The 19,443-nt window shown below is 39.9% G+C and overlaps 2 protein-coding genes and 1 long non-coding RNA gene across 3 annotated transcripts; all 3 read right to left on the bottom strand.

The window, feature by feature from the left end:
* Positions 1-3,647: 3,647 nt before the first annotated feature.
* Positions 3,648-4,701, bottom strand: LOC139189655 (uncharacterized). Its single transcript, XR_011573484.1, has 4 exons — positions 4,520-4,701; positions 4,338-4,435; positions 4,157-4,254; positions 3,648-3,981 (listed from the first exon to the last, which is right to left on the bottom strand). It is a non-coding gene; the product is annotated as an uncharacterized lncRNA (long non-coding RNA).
* A 6,403-nt stretch (positions 4,702-11,104) lies between these two features.
* On the bottom strand, positions 11,105-14,694 carry LOC103428147 (uncharacterized). The gene is made up of 3 exons (XM_008366245.4): positions 13,344-14,694; positions 12,518-12,658; positions 11,105-11,978 (listed from the first exon to the last, which is right to left on the bottom strand). Exons 1-3 carry the CDS (start codon positions 13,743-13,745, stop codon positions 11,832-11,834), a joined length of 690 nt encoding a protein of 229 aa, XP_008364467.3. The 5' UTR covers positions 13,746-14,694; the 3' UTR covers positions 11,105-11,831.
* A 134-nt stretch (positions 14,695-14,828) lies between these two features.
* On the bottom strand, positions 14,829-16,839 carry LOC103436661 (uncharacterized). Its single transcript, XM_070807987.1, has 3 exons — positions 16,523-16,839; positions 16,073-16,213; positions 14,829-15,143 (listed from the first exon to the last, which is right to left on the bottom strand). The coding sequence occupies exons 1-3, from the start codon at positions 16,712-16,714 to the stop codon at positions 15,000-15,002; spliced, it is 477 nt and encodes a 158-aa protein (XP_070664088.1). The 5' UTR covers positions 16,715-16,839; the 3' UTR covers positions 14,829-14,999.
* Positions 16,840-19,443: the final 2,604 nt, after the last annotated feature.

The following is a 19,443-nucleotide window of genomic DNA, read 5'->3' as shown; positions in this document are numbered from 1 at the left end:
AGACTTATAGATTCTACGGCCGGGTGTGAACTCCTGAGCTTCATGGATGCTTACTCAGGATACAACCAAATCCTCATGAACCCTTCGGATCAAGAACACACAGCCTTCACTACCGACAGAGGACTATACTGCTATAAAGTCATGCCTTTCGGCCTAAAGAATGCAGGAGCGACTTATCAGAGACTAGTCAACTCAATGTTCGCCGAGCAGATTGGGAAGAGCATGGAAGTTTACGTTGATGATATGTTAGTCAAGAGCAAACATGCTGACCAACACATCACCAACCTATCTGAAACTTTCACTATTTTGAAGAGGTATCGAATGAGGTTAAACCCCAACAAATGTGCCTTCGGCGTAGGCTCTGGCAAATTCTTAGGTTTCATGATTAGCCAACGAGGCATTGAAGCTAATCCCGAGAAGATCAAAGCAATCCTCGACATGAAGGAACCGGTAACTTCAAAGGACATCCAGAGCCTTACTGGCAAGGTAGCAGCCTTAACCAGGTTCATTTCTAAGGCCACAGACAAATGTGCTCCATTTTTTAAAGCACTTAAGGGAAGTAGGAAGTACATTACATGGACTGATGAATGTGCAGAGGCATTCAAAAACCTCAAGGAGTACATGAGTAAAGCCCCTCTACTCTCCAAGCCCGAGGTAGGAGACATTCTCATTATCTACCTATCGGTATCAGCTTCAGCCGTAAGTTCCGTTCTCATTCGAAAGGATGGGAATATTGAGCGACCTGTCTACTACGCTAGCAAAGCCTTACAAGATGCGGAGACACGGTACTCTAACATTGAGAAATTGGCTCTGGCATTGGTCATGTCTGCTCGAAAACTCCGCCCTTACTTCCAAGCGCACTCCATCATCGTGCTTACCAATTATCCTCTTCGACAGATACTCCAAAGTCCTGACACTTCAGGGCGAATGATCAAATGGGCAATAGCGTTGGGTGAGTTTGACATCTCCTACCAACCAAAGCCAGCTGAGAAGGGCCAAGCAGTGGCAGACTTCATTGCCGACTTCACATATCCGGTTGACATTGCTTCTACACCTGAAGCAGTGGCTTCATTACCCCCGGAAGCTCAGAAGATAGAACCAACAACCCCAGCATGGAGTCTGTATGTTGATGGCTAATCCAACCAACAGGGCTGTGGAGCGGGACTAGTCTTGACTACACCCGACAAAGTAGCAATGGAGTATGCTATTCGTTTCAAATTCAAGGCATCAAATAATGAGGCCTAGTATGAAGCCCTTCTAGCAGGATTACGTTTGGCCAAACACCTCGGGGTTAAACAAATTGATATTTTCAGTGACTCCCAATTGGTGGTCAACCAGGTTACCAACAACTTTGATGCTAAGGACAGCTCCATGGCAGCATATCTTGCGCAAACACAACTTTTGCTCAAGCACTTCCACTACCAGATCACCCAAGTTCCTCGAGCGGCAAACAATCATGCAGACGCCCTGGCTCGCCTCGCCTCGGCTGTGGAAGACAAGATTGGAAGAAAAATTCATGTCGAACTGTTGGCAACACCAAGCACCATGGCCGCAGAAGTATGCAACTTACAACAGGGGGATAGTTGGATCACCCCGATCTATAATTTCCTTGCTCATGGCACCCTCCCAAATGATAAAGTCCAGGCTAAGCAAATTCGATACAAGTCTACCCGCTACCTGATCATCAATGATCAACTCTATAAGCGAGGTTTTAGCCTGCCATACTTAAGGTGTCTTACGCCTGCCGAGGTGGAAATCGTCCTTCGGGAAATACATGAGGGAGTCTGTGGAGATCATGCTGGATCTCGGTCCCTAGCACACAAGACTTTTCGCCAAGGATATTACTGGCCAACACTCTACCAGGATGCCATCAAAGTATCCCGCTCATGTGACAAATGTCAACGATATGCGGCTATTCCTCATTCCCCTCCAGAGCCTCTTACTCCTCTGATCAGCCCTTGGCCCTTCGCCCAGTGGGGACTTGATTTGATCGGCCCAATGCCGGCAGGGAAGGGCAAAGTCTGTTACGCAGTCGTTGCAGTGGACTACTTCACAAAGTGGGCCGAAGTAGAACCCTTGGCAACCATTACTGAGGCAAAGATAGAAGACTTCGTGTGGAAGAACATCCTTTGTAGATTCGGCATTCCCAATGCGATAGTCACTGACAATGGGCGACAGTTCGACAACAAGAAGTTCAGGTTGTTCTGCTCTAAGTTCAACATCAACTTATGCTTTGCCTCTCCAGCTCATCCCCAGTCTAATGGACAAGTTGAGGCCATCAACAAAATAATCAAGCGCACTTTGAAAACCAGCTTGGACAAAGCTAAAGGCTGTTGGCCAGAATTTGTACCCCAAGTTCTTTGGTCATATCGCACTTCATATCGGACTTCAACAGGAGAAACTCCATTCTCACTTGCCTTTGGCACAGAGGCGGTTGTCCCTGTTGAGCTCGAGCAAGCAACATTCCGAGTCCAGAACTACATTCAAAGTGAAAATGACAAACAACTCACCCTCAACTTGGATTTAGTCGAGGAACACAGAAACCAAGCTCACTTGAGGAATGTCGCCTACAAGCAGCGCATCTCCAACTATTATGACTCTAGGGTCAAGCCTCGCTCTTTCAAAATAGGAGACTGGGTCTTAAAGAAAAGATTACTCTGCGACAGAGTCCCGAGTGAAGGCACACTTAGTCCAAACTGGGATGGACCGTATGAAGTCATTGGCATCAGTCGCCCTGGCTCTTACACACTTAGAAGCTCCGATGGCAAGACCCTTGGCCATCCATAGAACGCTGATCACTTGAAGTACTACTACAAATAGACTCACGATGTACAAGTGTTGAGCTATAGCCGTTCGGCATCCTATGTAATGAAGGCCATTTGGCAATGAATTCACTAAAGAGGTAATTTAGCCAACTTGGCCCTCACTCTTTTACATTCCTAGCAATGGAACACTCAAGTGTTGAAACCTCAAAGCAGATATATCCAACACGAAACAAAATCTAAGTATGTGTCGACAAGACTATACAAAGAAAGGAACAACCAAACAATGGCTTATATCCAAACAATAGATCTATTCATACACAGCCAAAAAACTTCACCTACAAAGCTTCACCTACATAGCTTCACCCAGAAAGCTTCATCTACAAAGCTTCACCATCAAAGCTTCACCTCGAAAGCTTCATCTACAAAGCTTCACCTACATAGCTTCACCCAGAAAGCTTCATCTACAAAGCTTCACCATCAAAGCTTCACCTCGAAAGCTTCATCTACAAAGCTTCACCTACATAGCTTCACCCAGAAAGCTTCATCTACAAAGCTTCACCATCAAAGCTTCACCTCGAAAGCTTCATCTACAAAGCTTCATCTACAAAGCTTCACCATCAAAGCTTCACCTAGAAAGCTTCATCTACAAAGCTTCACCTACAAAGCTTCAACACCAAAGCTTCACCTACAAAGCTTCAACACAAAACCTTGCTCCAAATAAACAAATTTTGTTCACAAAACCCAAGATGCCCGTGAACTTGTACAAAAACACTTGGGTAAACATAAACATTTTTTGTTTTACACCCACAAGGGCCCAAAATTTTCCTTCTTATTTATTCACTTATATATGTTCCCAAACATATTATAATAGATCCAACAACAAGCCAAAGTCCCAAGTTTCATAATGGACAAAAGTACAAGCAATTCATCAATAATGAAGGTGCTACAAAAATTGGAATCTGCCCCAAAATAGAAATCCAACCCAAGAGACTTTTTCTCTCTCTCCCTCTTCCGCCTCCTTTCATCTATCAAATTTCTGCAACCTCTGCTCTTCTCCAATGGAGCTGAATTTTGGACACCCTATAGTTCTTGAGCATATGAACAACTTTCAAGAAGGAACCATTTCTGTTTGAGCGACGGAAATTAAAGTGTTGAAGCTCCAAACATGACAGTCGGATTCTTGCAGATTTCGAAGCTGCTGTGATGTTTCGAAGATCTGGAAATATTTAACCATTAGTTCATTCTGAATTTTTGATATGTTATGAAAGAGACGATGAGGAACAACTTCAATGAAGAAAGCATGCTGATCTGAACAATAGAAAATGGAGTTTCGAAGCTCACAACAAATCTGACGGGTTGACAGAAAAATAATAACCAGTCATTCATCATACCTGAATTTCTTGAGTTATACAGCTCCGAGGGATCTCAATTTTGGATATGTTGTAGTTCACAAGTTAAGGAACAACTTCGATGAAGAAAGTATGTTGATCTGAACAATAGAAAATGGAGTTTCGAAGCTCACAACAAATCTGACGGGTTGACAGAAAAATAATAACCAGTCATTCATCATACCTGAATTTCTTGAGTTATACAGCTCCGAGGGATCTCAATTTTGGATATGTTGTAGTTCACAAGTTAAGGAACAACTTCGATGAAGAAAGTATGTTGATCTGAGCAAGAGAAAATGGAGTTTTTGAAGCTCACAACAAGTCTGACGCGTTGATATACAAATGACGAACAATCACTCATCATACCTGAATTTCTGGAGTTGTACTGCTCCGATGGATCTCCAATTCGGATATGTTGTAGTTCACGAGCTAAGGAACAACTTTCATGAAGATGGTTTTGCGATCTGAGCCACAGAAAATGGTGTTATATTGAAGAAAAGCTAAAGGAAGACTAAAGGAAAGCAAAAATGGTAAAGCAAAGCAAAAGAAAAGCTAAAGGAAGACAAAATCATGGCACATGATAATGAGTCATATCCTACCCCTCATTGGATTCGAATACACCCATCCTCCAAAATCATGACAAAGGCCACATTATAGATATCTGTACAAACATTCCAAAGAAAAAGGGAGGGAGTAAAAAAAAAAAAAAAAAAAAAAAAAAAAAAAAAAAAAAAAAAGGGCCTAGGCCTCCACTTCTTTGGGCCTAACACATCTTCATAACAAAAAACAATATATGAAGAAAGAGCCCTGGGTTACCACTTCGAAAAGAAACAAGTGAAGTTTTCCTACTCATGACATTGACTACTAGCTAGACACCTCATTCGGCAACTCTCTTCGCCTGAAGACTTGGGGGACTCCCACCATATGCTACTGCACCTTGATACTCGACAGTCTCACAACCACTCAGTGACTTGGATTTTTCAAGTCTCCAACCGAGAAGTTTTCCTCACTCGGGAAATTAAGGGAACACTACCTCAAACTACATGCTTCACTCACAAAGCTTCAACAATACAGGTTTCAACAAAAGCAAAAATTCAAAGAACTTTATGAAGAAGGCTTTGGTGTATTTAACACAATATGTTGAAATGAAGCAAAGCTTATTTATTAATATTTTCGATAAGCCACAAATATGTACATATACATGAGTCAAAATAAACAAACAAAAGGGAGCCTTCACAAAGGTTGCTTAGGGGAAGTCTCAGCAGTCGGTAGAGCCCCAGAAAGAGAAAGCACCGGAGGGTGGTTATCCAGAGCCTCAGTACTTGACAAAACCCCAGAATGAGGAGGCATTGGAGGTTCATCATTTGAAGCTTCATTACCAGGTACAGCCCCAGAGGACGAAGGCAATAAATGCCTTTGGAACAAACCCACAAACCGCTGATGATCAAGTAAAACCTTACCATCAGATTCCTTTATCTGGTCAAGCTTCCTCTTCATGTTTGTAGCATAGTCATGGGCGAGCCGGTGCAACTGCTTATTCTCATGCTTGAGCCCTCTAATCTCCTGTTTGAGACTCATCACTTCAGCAGCCAATGATTCAACTTGGCGGGTTCTAGCAAATAGGCGTTGGGCCATATTAGACACAGAACCTGCACACTGAACACTAAGAGCCAGAGAGTCCTTAACAGCCAACTCATCAGACCGTTTGGAAAGTAGTCTGTTATCTTTGGGAGTGAGAAGGTTCCTGGCCACCACTGCAGCGGTCATATCATTCTTCATCACAGAATCCCCAACGGTAAGAGGACCAGTAGGGGATATGAAGGATGGGCGCCATATGTTGTCTGGAGAAGGCGTGTCTGTCTCTTCTCCAAGGTTCAAGTCAAAACGACGGTCGAAGGGTCCATACATTTTCAAATGTGTTGAAGAGGGAAGAGGTCAGACAAATCAAGATCTTAGAAGTGCAAGAAATGAGCTTCTACTGGTAGAGATTCAAGTGTGCTGTGGAACTTAATGTCAGCCTCTATAAAAATCTGCACTCGACGGAGCTTCAGAAATCGAAGAGGCGTTTGCTTTCTCAAAAGCTGGGCTGCTTAGAGACCACGAGGGCCGATCTCAGAAATCGAAGAAGCACCTGCTTTTTCAGCCTCGTCAGCACCTGTCACATGCACACTCAGCTTTGCGGAAATTACGGGCAATCTGTCGAAGATTTCTGGTGAAGTAGAAAGCACGTGAATCTCACTGTTCAATCACCGCTCTCCATATGCACCATCAACTCCTCGGGTACCACATATAACTTTGTCAAAGATCTCTGACAAAGTTTAGGCACGAGAATTTCGAAGTTCCAGCTACCCTACTATTACCCATAAGGGTAAAGGAACAGCACCACTGCTTGACAACTGGAAAGTCCCTATGTGTGTCGACCTCCGTGTTTTGCGGCAAGACAGGATGGCAAGAACGTCCAACCTTTACTCACATTCGAGAAAAGACTCCCAACATAACTACTTTCTCAAAAATCGGAGTAGCACCGCTTTCCGAATCTCGAGAGTCAGATCCTCGACGGGATTGCTTGTTCGAAAACCGAAGAGGCACAACTCTCAGAACTTCGAGAGCCAGATTTCCTTAGATAAAGCTTGTCTGTAATCTTCACACGTAACATCAGCTTTCCAGATACCACATACCACTTTTTCAAAGTGCTCTGACAAAATTAAAACACGTGAAGCTGGCAGCTCCCACTACATTGCTGTGACCAAGAAGGGTAAAGGAATAGCATTACTACTTGTTATTGGGAAATCCCTATATACATTGACCTCCCTCCTCAACGGACAGGCAAACCTGCAAAAATGCTCAACCCTTTCTCGCATTCGAAAAGACACCCTCAACATAACCTCTCGAAATACTCAGCTTTATTTCCCCCCGATAATACCTCAGCAAATAAGCCACACCAAGAACAAGAGTATCTCATATCATCAGGGTCGAAAGCAAGAGTATCCCATATCATGCTTTCTCCCTGTCTTTGTCTTTGTCCTTGTCCACACCTGCAGGACAAGGAGAAAGAGAGCAGTCAGTCGGAACCTGAAATCAAACCTCCAATTTGGAACTAACTGCCTGGAGCCTTTGCCTGGTTGCTTACTTAGCATTGCTCTCGAGTACTCATCCTCAACTGCTGTCAAGGTCACGAATTCCACCGGCAAATACCTCATGACAGTTGATCAGATATTGGCTCTTTACACTGAAGCTGCCAAGCGTGGATGAGTCACTATGAAGGAATGTTCTGAAGGACCATTTAAATGCAAAGGTTGCACACCACTTCTGCCATGCAAAAGATTGAAGCAGAAGGTTCAACGGTGAGCTGAAACAGATCACTACAGCACGACACCTTTCCATACCACATTCATTATTCCGTCAACAGCAAAAGTATCCCATATCATCAAGGTCGAACGTACTCTAGATTTGATGGACTTGTTTTGACCCTCAAATTTTTGAGTCGGCCTTATACTCTGAAGGGCACCAGAAAACCCTCCAGCACAGTTCAAGAATAAGCCTGTGGAAAGTTACTTCTTCAAAAGCAAAAGTATCTCATATCATCTCTTATCCATTTGCTTCTCCTTATCCTGGCAGTTGAATGAGAGACAAGGAGAAGGAGAACAATCAACCGGAAGCCGAAGTCAAACCTCTGATCCTGGGTTGCTTACTTGGAAGTTTGACTGCTTACCTTGTCTGTCACCTCTTTCGGCAGATCTCCTAGCTCGGCGACTTGGGGGACTCCTACTATAGGGTTTGTATCGCACTTGACCAAGCCCGAAACTACAAGTAAGCTTCAAAGTGAAATTGATACATTACCTTGTGCATCTTCATCAGCTAAATACACCATTCCCGGATGGAGGAAAGGTACTTCCAGAGAAGGGCAGATGAAGATCAGACCACACTTCGGTACTTAGAAGTTTCGTGATTACTCAAGGGATTGGATCTTGCAAGTCCCCAACCGAGGAGTTTCCCTCACTCGGGAACTTAGGGGAGCACTGTTTGTACCATACTTGACCAATCCCGAAACTACCGAGCACCGGCCAACGCTATACTGTCAAGGACCCAGAAGAGTTCCCCTCCGACCAGGAGGCCAATCACTACTCGACACGTGTCAAGATTAAAAGCCAATCAGAGCGCAGCACGTGTCGACATCAAGAACCAATCATAACATGACACATGTCAATGTGACAAAGCTACAAGTTTTTCTATAAATAGGGGGTCATTCCCCCACAATATGGCCTAATGCCATTTGTGTTAAAATCATTCACAAGAACTCACTAAATTGAGAGCTTGATCCTTTGTACTTGTGTAAGCCCTTCACTACTAATAAGAACTCCTCTACTCCGTGGACGTAGCCAATCTGGGTGAACCACGTACATCCTGTGTTTGCTTCTCTGTCTCTATTCATTTACGTACTTATCCTCACTAGTGACCGAAGCAACCAAGCGAAGGTCACAAAACCTGACACTTTATATTGTACCAAAGTCTTCGCTGATTTTGTGCATCAACACGATTGATGGTTAACAATCTTAAGGATCACTTATATTAATTTCAAATTTTAAAGATCAAAGTGATGAGGTATGCAAATCTTAAAAACTATTTAGCTTAAAAAAATCTTTTGTTTAATAAAAATTAGTTAAATAAAAATAAAAACAAAAAACTTGACGAATGCGGAAAGTCTCCCTCCTCGGCCCCCGATCCCCACCATGAATGGTGACTGTCTTCCTATCTCCGACGACCACGAGGGTCCCAACTTCCTCGAGGAACCCACAAATCACAACACCGCCGCGCCACACCATTCAGTTCTAGACCACTACGACGACGACGACAATTACGCCGATCTTGAGAACTTCTACGATGTCGAAAAAGACGCGTATAGGAAATGATGGCAACCCCAAGACTCCTAGCTGGGTTGATGCCAATTCCGGTAATGGGGATGGTGGCCAAGTGCACCAATAATAAACATGAAGAGATGTTGGGAAAGGGAGGAATGGGTGGGGATGGGCGGAGGATTCAAGTTCCATCAGGGTATATTCTGTGTTGTTTATTTAAGAGGTATTTTGATATGTGTTCAACGTAACTAAAAATTATACCTATTTCAAACGTAAGCTTATAAAATTGAACATATTTCGAAATTTCCTTTGTATTATTTATTATATTATTTATTGGCTTTTTCCAAGGCTGCGAAACTATTTGTATGGGCTCTTTGGGCTTATTTTGATCATTTACGATGTACAGACATGTGATATTATTAATTTTTGTATTATAATATAGATTAAACACAATAAAACAATTGAAAGTTAAGAACATCTTTAAAGGAGATATTAAATTTTAAATATAAAATTTAAACTGAAAGCCTATGTGGCACTTTGATGTTTTTGTTTAGTTTTTATTTCCACTCGATGTGTCAAATTAAATAATTATTTATTATGTTATTTACTTTTCACAATGGTAATAAATATTTATAGAACAAAAGACAAAAATAAAAGGCATTTATTAATCAATTAAAAATGGATTTAAAGCTGTTGTCAAATTTGACAGCAACCACCATTGTTATCAATCCACGTCATGCCCCATAAGAATTGACATTTCAATTGAAAAACACTAGTGATATTTTTTTACTGTTACTACTGATGTGGACTTTTAGCATCTTCTTTAGAGATGCTCTAAAGGATGAGTTGTATAGTATTAATATATGAATACAGGTTTATCTTCGGTAGTCCAGCCTACTAGAGTCTGATTTCTTTTCTTGTTTTTTGAACAAACGGTATTATCTACACTAAAAGAAAGGAGGTAGACTTAGCCTCATAATGAGTTATCAATAATATGATTCAAATTTGGCGAAAATCGAACTTAAAATCTTTCATTTACAAGTGAAAAAGAATACCACTAAACTGTAATACTAAGTGACCAGAGTCCGACTTTGTTATAACTTTCTTTGTTTCGATTTAAGTCAACTATTCAATTACTTATAGTCAATCTTTCACCGCTCATTTCCCAAACTACAATCTTCATCGGAGTTCCCCGTTGTCGTAATTTTATCTGCTGGACGCATACACAAACATTCTTACAGTAGAAAACTCACAGTAGTGTGTGATATGAAAATTTGATTCACAGAAGCAGCCTTTTACTACCATGCACCATGGAGTGAAATTTAACACTTTGCTAGCCTGCATAATTGAATTCTAAATAGTAAGAATTCCTAAAGCTTTCCGAAATGAACGAAGCAGACGGAAGAATAACATCCGCATAACTACTAACCGATCTTAATCGGTCTTAATCTTTTACATATAAATCATATCTTGTGTGTATTACAGGAGGGAAGAATATGGGCTAATGATCAATTTGCTTACGTCCTTCTAACATTCTGATTACTTAAAAAAATAATAACAAGAAGAAACCAACCCTAAATGGATAGTGCCCTTCAGTCTTCACGCATACCGTTTATACGTGTATTTTTTTTTTTGGACAAACTAAGTTACTTTTTCATTAAACAAAAAGACTAATAGAAAGAAAAAAGAGCCCAAAAGGCATTCCAGAACCAAAATACAAGCCCATTAAGAAAAAGTACATACAACACAAAGCCCAAAATGCATAACTGAAAAACAACAGAAACACTAATTCAGGAGTATTCAATTAGGATTTTAAGTGATTCTCTTAAATTCAATGTGTATTCAATCAGGATTTTAAGATAATTTATTAAAATCCTTAGAAATCCAGGTGTATTCAATTAGAATTTTAAAGAAGTTTATAACATTCCAAGTGTATTCAATTAGAATTAGAATATAGAGAATTTAGAAAAATTGAGGAATTAGAGGGAATTGAAGAGATTTTGTAGTGTATTTTTACCATCCACAAATCTCACCTCTCCCTATGAGATTTCGAGAGAATTGAATCAAAAAATTTAATGGAATCTCTACAAATCAGTTAAACTCCATAAAAATTCGTGGATTTATAAATCCATTAAAATCTCTCAAATTCCCAATCGAATACACCCCTAAAATTAAAAAGGAAACCAGCAGCTACCACCAAATCTGAAGCGCCACCATCGGAAGACCATCACCACAAAAAAAAAAAACGAACCAAACAGAGCAACAGGATCAACGGAACATGGGGGTGAGCGAGCCACCAGTGCAGTGAGCGATCTCATAATCCTACCAAATAGTGCAAAAAGCACTTTAGCAGCCACCCAAAACCCAATCGCGTCACCGAGGAAAAGCACCCGGGGCCGGGTAGCAGTGGTTGGTAGTTGTGGACACACGACGGAAGGAAGCATCGGAGCAAGAGAGGTGTCTAAAGGTTCCGATCTGAGACAAGCTCAGGGAATGGAGACAAAGCTCAAGAAAATTGAGACAAAGCTCAAAGAAAGCCAAAAGGAAAACATAAATAAAGCACCGCAGGAGAAAACCAGAGGAGGGAAAGCTTGACAGGGGAAGGGGGAGGACCTTGAGGGTGTGGGTGTCGGGTTGGGTTGCGGCAAGAGGGAAAAGGGCGGAGGGGGAAGGAGGAGGACTTGAGGGCGTGGGTAATGGGCTAGAGAATAGAAAGAAGAGGGGTAGCAGCAACAGAAAGCCGGAAGGCCGGGATTTTTTTTTTTTTTGGGGGGGGGGGGGGGTGTTCCTGCACCGTTTATACTTGTATATGTGGAAAGGACTCAGAGTTTGCTGGTAGAAGATGGACGAAACAACGAATGTCGACCTTCAGCAATAATCTCCCCAGATGCTTTGTTTCGTAGAAGTACATAGGTTCCATAGTAACGTCCTCTTTGTCCTAACCGTTTTGAGGTGATCTCTAGCTCATCCTGCAATTTGAGAGATCAAAAGTGATCAGATGCTATAGCTCTCTTCGAACAATCTGATAAAATCAGAATGATACAAAGAAGAGATGTTCAAGCAAGAAATATCCAAACGAGAATCATATAACACCAGTACACGACGAGTAAGAAAAACCCCAATATTAGAAACATAAGAACATAGCCAAATGTGCATGGAAATGATCCTAAAAGATTGTTTAGAAATGATAATCATTCTTTCCCTTTGACAAAAAATACTCAAGGCGGATCAAACTCATATTCATGAGAGTTAAACCTAAGACCTCGAGAAAAGTTGAGAGAGACAACTATCCATTACAGTAACCAAATTCTGAAAATCAAAATATGAAGGGAAATCATTCCGATCCATCGAAACCAGACCTATAATAGGTTTTCCAGCACATAAGTTCATACATTTGCAAACTGTTAGATTGAACGTGGACATGTATGGCCAATTCAGAGGTTGCTATGGACAACATAAATCTGAAACAAAAAATGGGGATTTACGACTTAGTGAAAGCTTTGCTTACATTAAGCTTCGCCTTTGCCATGTACGAGATGGACATGTCCACTGAAACGGTCATAGGGATATGTGGAACAAAAACAGTAGAGGCACCAACTACATCAACAAGGGTTGCAATTGCACCATTCGCCAGATTTCCAGCTCTATCCTGCAAACAATAGAAACACAGTTCCAAAATTACTCACAAGCAACTCAAGTTTTCAATAAATATCACCAATACTAATTGCATCAAATCTCCCACTAAAAAAATTTGAGCTGTTAGGAAAAGAATCAAAGGTTTCTAAATCAATCAGATCCACCTGTGAATTTGACAATTCAAGATAAAAGCTTGATTTTTAAATACTCAAGATCCTCCTCTCGAGAGTATGAATCCCACATCGTGCAAGGGAACCTTGGCTAATAGTTTAAAATCAATGGGACACTCCCTCCTATTGCCAATTGGTAATGCCCTCACATTCCAATATTTCCTCTATCCTACGAAGACTTAGAAAGAGACTATAAGAAAATATATGGCGTACTTGAGCGCTAAAGGCAGACTTGGGGCAAAACATAGCGCAGTTCTAAGATTAATACCGCTGACCCGACATAGTGGGATTAAGGCTTTTTTGTTGTTGTAATGCTACAAGCTCAATTGGAAGTTATTGACCCTAATTTTATTTATTTTTTCGCTACAAAACCTAATTTTATTTTTTGTACTCTTAAGTAATCCAGATTACTGATGGATTCAAACCCTAACCTAGCTTAGATTAGTAATTAGCATTTTAATAAATAAAAACGGAAGCTAATTCCAGAAATTATACGAGGAAAAGTGGGTGAGCGGTGGGAAGACTCACGGTGAGGCGGGGAGGGACTTTGAAAGTGCAGACGACGAATCCGGGTTGGACTCGGTCAACTCGGATGCCTGACTCAACGAAATTATCGTATATGAGTCTGTCGCTTGGAAAAACGAGTCGCGACACGGCCTCTAACTCGTCCTGCGTCACCTCCAGATACTTCTTTGCATCCTCCAATTTCGGAGCCAAACTCTCTTCTCTCATCTCTGGAAGACTGGAACAACGAAGAAGAACGTTGAAAACCCCAAAAATGTCCGAACTGCGGGCAGGGATCCCAAACTGCTTCCGCGTAATTTCAAAGCCGGTTTCATTTTTTTTTTTTTTTTTTTTTTTGGAATCTAGGGTATTCCTCGAGCCGAGTCGGACCCCATTCGGGGAGCAGTTCAACGTTGGCTTCTCCATTCATAAAACTCGAACTTGAAACCTTGCTTAAGGGGAACAAACTCCTTACCACTTGAACAACCAAGCATTAGTTTTACAAAGTTGATTTTCAAGAGGTAAATTTAAGGCTTATTTCTTTATCTTTTAAAATTTATTCGTTTTGATGGTCGGAAATTAAAAAAAGTGTATGATATGTACAAATAAGTCTATTCACCACTAAATTTAATGGTGCAAAGGGTAATGAGATCATATGTGGTTTCGAATTTATGAAGTTTTTTAACTGTTAGATAATTAGTCAAAAATACAAAAATTAATATCTAACTGTTAAAAAGCATAGAATTTCGTATTGTTCGAAGCACCATAAACTTTTTTATAAGATCCTGCGTCGAAGCCTACTCGACACTTTTTTTTAATAAAATCATATATTAACACTAACAGTAGGCCTAAATATGTATTAACTTACTATCAAACCGGTATCAGCCATATCTAGGGCCACGAGAGTCGATGATTGGGCATTTGAGCCATTCAAGCTAGCCCAACTGGTAAGAGATGGTCGAATTTTAATTTGGATTATGATAATGGTTCAATTTGGATTATGATAATGGTTCCATCCTTCCAATGTAAACAAGAAAAAGGAAACATTGTGTTTTGAAGTATATTACAAAGTTTACAAGATTGCTCTCTTTGATTGCATTCGTAAACATTAGATGCTTCGATCTTTCCAATACCATGTTGCAGTACAACGTAAAATGAAGGAGTGAGATTTAAAGAAATAGGTAAAATGAAGGAGTGAGATTTAAAGAAATAGGTCACTGACGATAATGTGGTCATGCGCGTTAGTTAGGATGTAAGATAAAATGTAAGATAACCTCCACTATCTTTTTTGGAAAAGAAAAGGAAATTAGCATCCAATAACCTAGGAAGCAGAAATTAGGACATACTGAAAACCATGTCACGGAAACTCTCACCCCTAAAATTACAACGAGAAAAGAATGCCAGACTTCGAAGGAAAATGCAAAACCGGCAACCGGAGTGAAGATTCGGGTTATGTTTGGTTGTGTACGAACGAATCAGTGAAACAGATAAAGCGAAAAACAAGACCAATAGCAGTTAAAAATAGTCCACTAAATTTGAGTTAACACACAATTCTCAATCCTTTTTCAATGATAAACATTTACTTACAAGAAAGCGAAACTACAAAAAGATTCAACCTATGCCCGCGAAGAGCTCCCTCCGTTCCACGTCCACCTATATACATACTGAAGTAAAAAGGACTCAGAGTTTGCTAGCATGCCTACCAAACAACGAATGCCGACCTTCAGCAATAACCTCACCAGTTGCTTTGTTTCTCATAAGGACTATCGTTCCTGAATAACCCCCTCTTTGTCCTAACACCCGTGACGTGATCTCTAACTCATCCTGCAATTTTACATCATGCGAAAGCAGACATTATAGCCAGTAAATATCCGAATGCACATCATATACCAAACGCACCTGAAAAGTTAAGGTAAAGCCCAACGCAAAATAGTAGCAAAGTTCTAAAACTAGTCATAACACGAAACAGTATCAGGATTCGAAAAGCGGTCCAACATGAAATAGTGGCAAAATTCCAAAAGAAATCCTACTTCCCAAGCTATACGCATGGGAAACAATCGCATAATACTTTTAAGAACTCATCATTTATAGAAGCCAAATTGTGCAAATACAACAACAACAACAACAACAACAAAGCCTTTTCCCACTAAGTGGGGTCGGCTATATGAATCCTAGAACGCCATTGCGCTTCGTTCTGGATTCATTTGCATAAGGATTCGACGTGATCATGGAGTGCCGGCTGTCGACTACCTGACGCCCTCCCACAAACCGAAAGAGGCTTAAGGTGCAAAGTTAGTTGTATATTGCTAAGAAAACAAGCTGCTGTAAGATTCTTCCGCATATAACCTCAAACATTGTCGACACAAATGACATTCAAGAAAGTCTGTCAAATTGACAAGTACAAATCGTATACCGCACACATGACATGAAAGGTAAAACCAACCAAACGGAAACACAAAATAGTACCAGAAACCCAAATTAGCCCTACTTACTTCGCATTGTAGTAGACAAACTCTGAAATCAAATCCAGGAAACTGAATATTTCTGGCAAATTGAAACCGTGTTTCAATTGGCAATGTTGGTCTTATATATAAAACAAGTTGATTTAAGCCTTTTACGCGCATTACTTCAAACAGTGGCAACAATTGATGACATTCGGTTCAAGAAAGCATGCTAAACTGAACACATACATCCAGATACGACCAATCGAAAAACAGCAAAACCAGGATATTCGAGTGAAAAGGTTTGCTTACATCAAGCTTGGGAGTGGACATAAACGAGATGGACATGTCCACTGAAACGTTCATAGGAAGACCCTCAACATGAACAACGGCGCCACCCACTTCATCGACCAGGTTTGCAATTGCACCATTAGCCAACCTTCCACTTCTATCCTACAACCAAAATTCCAAAGTTGCAAACTTTAAGCCAAACCAATTTTGGATCACATGCTCACAGCTCAAATCAGCTAAAATTCAAGTTAAATCAACTAAAATTCAATATAAATCAGCTAAATTCCAGGTCAAATTAGCTTAAGCTACAAGTAAAATTAGTTCAATTTTAAGTTAAATTAGCTAAATTTCAATCTAAATTAGCGGAATTTGATGCTCCTAACAATACCAATCAGTAACAGAAGTTAATTTCAATTAAAATTATGGAAAATTTGACTTGTGATCGAACGAGTGAGGGGTTCTGTGGCTTACGGTGAGGCGGGGAGGGACCTTGAAAGAACAGACGACGAGTCCAGGTTCGACTCGGTCGACTCGGATGCCGCGAAGAGCGTAATACTCGTAGAAGCTCGGCCCGGCGCCGGCTTGGTGAGGTGTAACGGTGAGTCGCGACGCGGCCTCTGACTCGTCGTGGGTCAGTTCCAAGGATTTCTTCGCCTTCTCCATGCTGGCTTTTTCAGCGCCTTGATTCTGATCCTTCTCTGCAGACGTTGAGATCAAAGTAACGGCCTGGGTTGGACTGGGCCCATTCGTTTCTAAAGTTGGGTTATTTTTAAGCCCTCCTAAGCTTATGACTCGGGAGTTTAGCGCTCGTTTAGATGTATTTTTAAAATAACTAAAAGTGTTTTCAAAGAAAAAAATTTGGGTTTCAAAAGCACTTAAAGTGCTATCTGTAAGAAACACCAGTTATGTGCTTCTTTCAGGAAGCATTTAAGTACTTTTCTAGAATTTACTTGTATTTTTACTAAATATTGGTTTAAAATCATTTTCACAAAAAGTGTTTTCAATCATTTTAAAAGTACGTCCAAATGAGCTCTTAAACAGCAGAACACTACTTCGCTGCTAAATTTTAAACACAAATTGGACACGTAATAAAAGCAGGAGCTGCTACTAAATTTGCTGTAGCCATTACACAACGTGGGGTTTTTTAGGGCAACTAAAATTAGACGGTGGAACGTATACAAACGGATCGAAAGTAACCCTTTATGCAACCGCATATTAATATCCTTATATTGACATCTTGATGCTAAATAATATAAAAAATAACTATCAAATATCAACAATATAAACTTACGTCAGAATACGTATTTCTAATTTTAAAAAAAATTCAGTTTAAATTAAGTATTACACAATATCACTTAGTAACATAGTAAGATCTCAAGCAACATTGTTCCCACCCAACTACCTTCCAATTTTATATCGATTTGTTAAATTTAGTCGGCTTCTTTTTTCTCTCAGCTTTCTCATAAAATATACGATGGTCATATACTTATTTCAATTTGATATAGTAAAATGAGGTCTGTGCGTGCACGTGCGTGTCTGAGAAGTTGTGCAGTACATGCATTGCAAACAGGGAGATCGAGCATGCTTGAAGTGGCCTCGGGTGATGATATCTCTATGTACATCTTTTTTGGAAGGTGACCGAAATGTAAAAAGACAAACATCGAGCAAGTATTTCGAGAATTAATATATTAATCAATCAAAGATTCTAGGTACCTTATTTTCAACTTCAAATCTTCTGCACCGAAAACTTCCTGTGATCGGGAGCATTTTTACCACCATCATGAATTATGATGTATGCTCACAATACACCTCATTATCTGCCACATGTCTTTTGCCTAACTCTAGTTAATATTTTTCAAAATTGAAAAATGAACATTTAATATGAAAGCCTAGTGGTATTCATCTTCACTTGTAAGTGAAAAGTTTTAGGTTTGATTCTCGCTAAAAGAGAATTTGAATCACATTATTGCTAGCCCCTTGTAAGGCTAAAGCCACCCCTTTCCCCCTCCCTCTTAGTGTATATAATATTATTTGTTAAAAAAGAAATATGAAAGTTAATTCAGGTTAAGTGAAAAGAACAAAAAAATATATGAAAGTTAATCAGGGTTACAGTGAAAAGACACATAATAGATGATGAAGTGTATGATAAACATACATCATAGTTTATAGGAAAGTGCACAAATGTTTTCGTTTGTGACATCTTTATAACCTACCTCATTGAGTGACACGTAAAACATTTTGAGTGCAAAGGATTTGGATAGAGGATCCTCACCGGTGAGGATCCCAGAAATCCTCTAATCACATCCGTTTATCATACATTGTGTGGTCAATTTTTGTCAAGTACTGTTAATATTCAATTTTAAATAAAAATATTTACAATGATTTATGATCATACAATATACGATGAACTAATGTGATTGAAGGATTCTTAACATCCTCACAAAAATGATCCAGCGATGATACTCCTGGGAGGATTTGAACTCCTTATTTCTTACCACCACATATTGGTTTGGGAATGCTAGATAAGTTGTGGATTTCGATGTCAATGGTGGTGTCCGTAGTGCAGTTGACCTAAAAATTTTGTGCACGTCCGCAACGCAAGGAAGTGGTTGGATTTTGCATTTGTTTACGTTAACAAACCCAGAATCCAAGAAAAGTGTGCGACTAATGTTGGGCCTTCCGTGGGCCGGAAAGCTGTAAGTTTCCTTCTACTTCACACTGACTGATATTTACATGCACGCCCTTCTTCTGCTGCAACCGCAAGCAAAGTTCTCAAGACTCATCAAGAAGTTTCAAGTTCAACAAGATAATCATGCACTAGCAAACGTTTTAACTTCTACGCAAATTCATTTATTATATACCAAATAATTTGATGTATTATTGTTCGATTCAATCCAACAAAAAAAAAAATATGAAGCTGAGATTACCGAAAAGAGAAACAATTTCCACAGTATTATTTTTTGCTCCCATGCTTCTTCTTTTATTTATATCCGTTGATTATTCAATTCAAAGACTATAAAGAAATGAGTGCATGAGAACATAAAAAGAGGATGCGGAAATCATTTTTTCGATGGAATAAGTTTTCACAATTTTTTTACACATCATTGTTCTTAATAGATAACTTATATTTGAACTAAAAAGTTATTAAGATAATAAGAGGACCTAAATCTTGTTTAGTGAACAAGCATTGTAACTACTCAGTGGTAACTTATATTTCAGCTTCTATTGACTATTCTAATAATTTAGATCGAGAGGAACATTAGGCTCCGTTGTTCAGCCGTTTACATAATTGTGATAAGTTAATGCATGTACTAACTAAAATATGTCAATGTGTGAATGTAATTGGGATATCAACATATCTTGATCCGTATTTCAGACGACACATTTTGAAT

Source organism: Malus domestica, chromosome 11 (genome assembly GCF_042453785.1).
Source record: "Malus domestica chromosome 11, GDT2T_hap1".
Classification (NCBI taxonomy): domain Eukaryota; kingdom Viridiplantae; phylum Streptophyta; class Magnoliopsida; order Rosales; family Rosaceae; genus Malus; species Malus domestica.
This window is presented reverse-complemented; position numbering and strand designations above follow the sequence as displayed.

Excerpts from the sequence above, each read along its gene's own strand:
- LOC103436661 (XM_070807987.1), bottom strand. The coding sequence starts at position 16,714 with ATGGAGAAGGCGAAGAAATCCTTGGAACTGACCCACGACGAGTCAGAG. Across the intron at positions 16,214-16,522 it reads AGGTCCCTCCCCGCCTCACC|GATAGAAGTGGAAGGTTGGC; the intron begins GTAAGCCACAGA and ends TTTTGGTTGTAG. Across the intron at positions 15,144-16,072 it reads TGTCCACTCCCAAGCTTGAT|GATGAGTTAGAGATCACGTC; the intron begins GTAAGCAAACCT and ends GTAAAATTGCAG.
- LOC103428147 (XM_008366245.4), bottom strand. The coding sequence starts at position 13,745 with ATGGAGAAGCCAACGTTGAACTGCTCCCCGAATGGGGTCCGACTCGGC. Across the intron at positions 12,659-13,343 it reads AAGTCCCTCCCCGCCTCACC|GATAGAGCTGGAAATCTGGC; the intron begins GTGAGTCTTCCC and ends TATTGTTTGCAG. Across the intron at positions 11,979-12,517 it reads TGGCAAAGGCGAAGCTTAAT|GATGAGCTAGAGATCACCTC; the intron begins GTAAGCAAAGCT and ends CTCAAATTGCAG.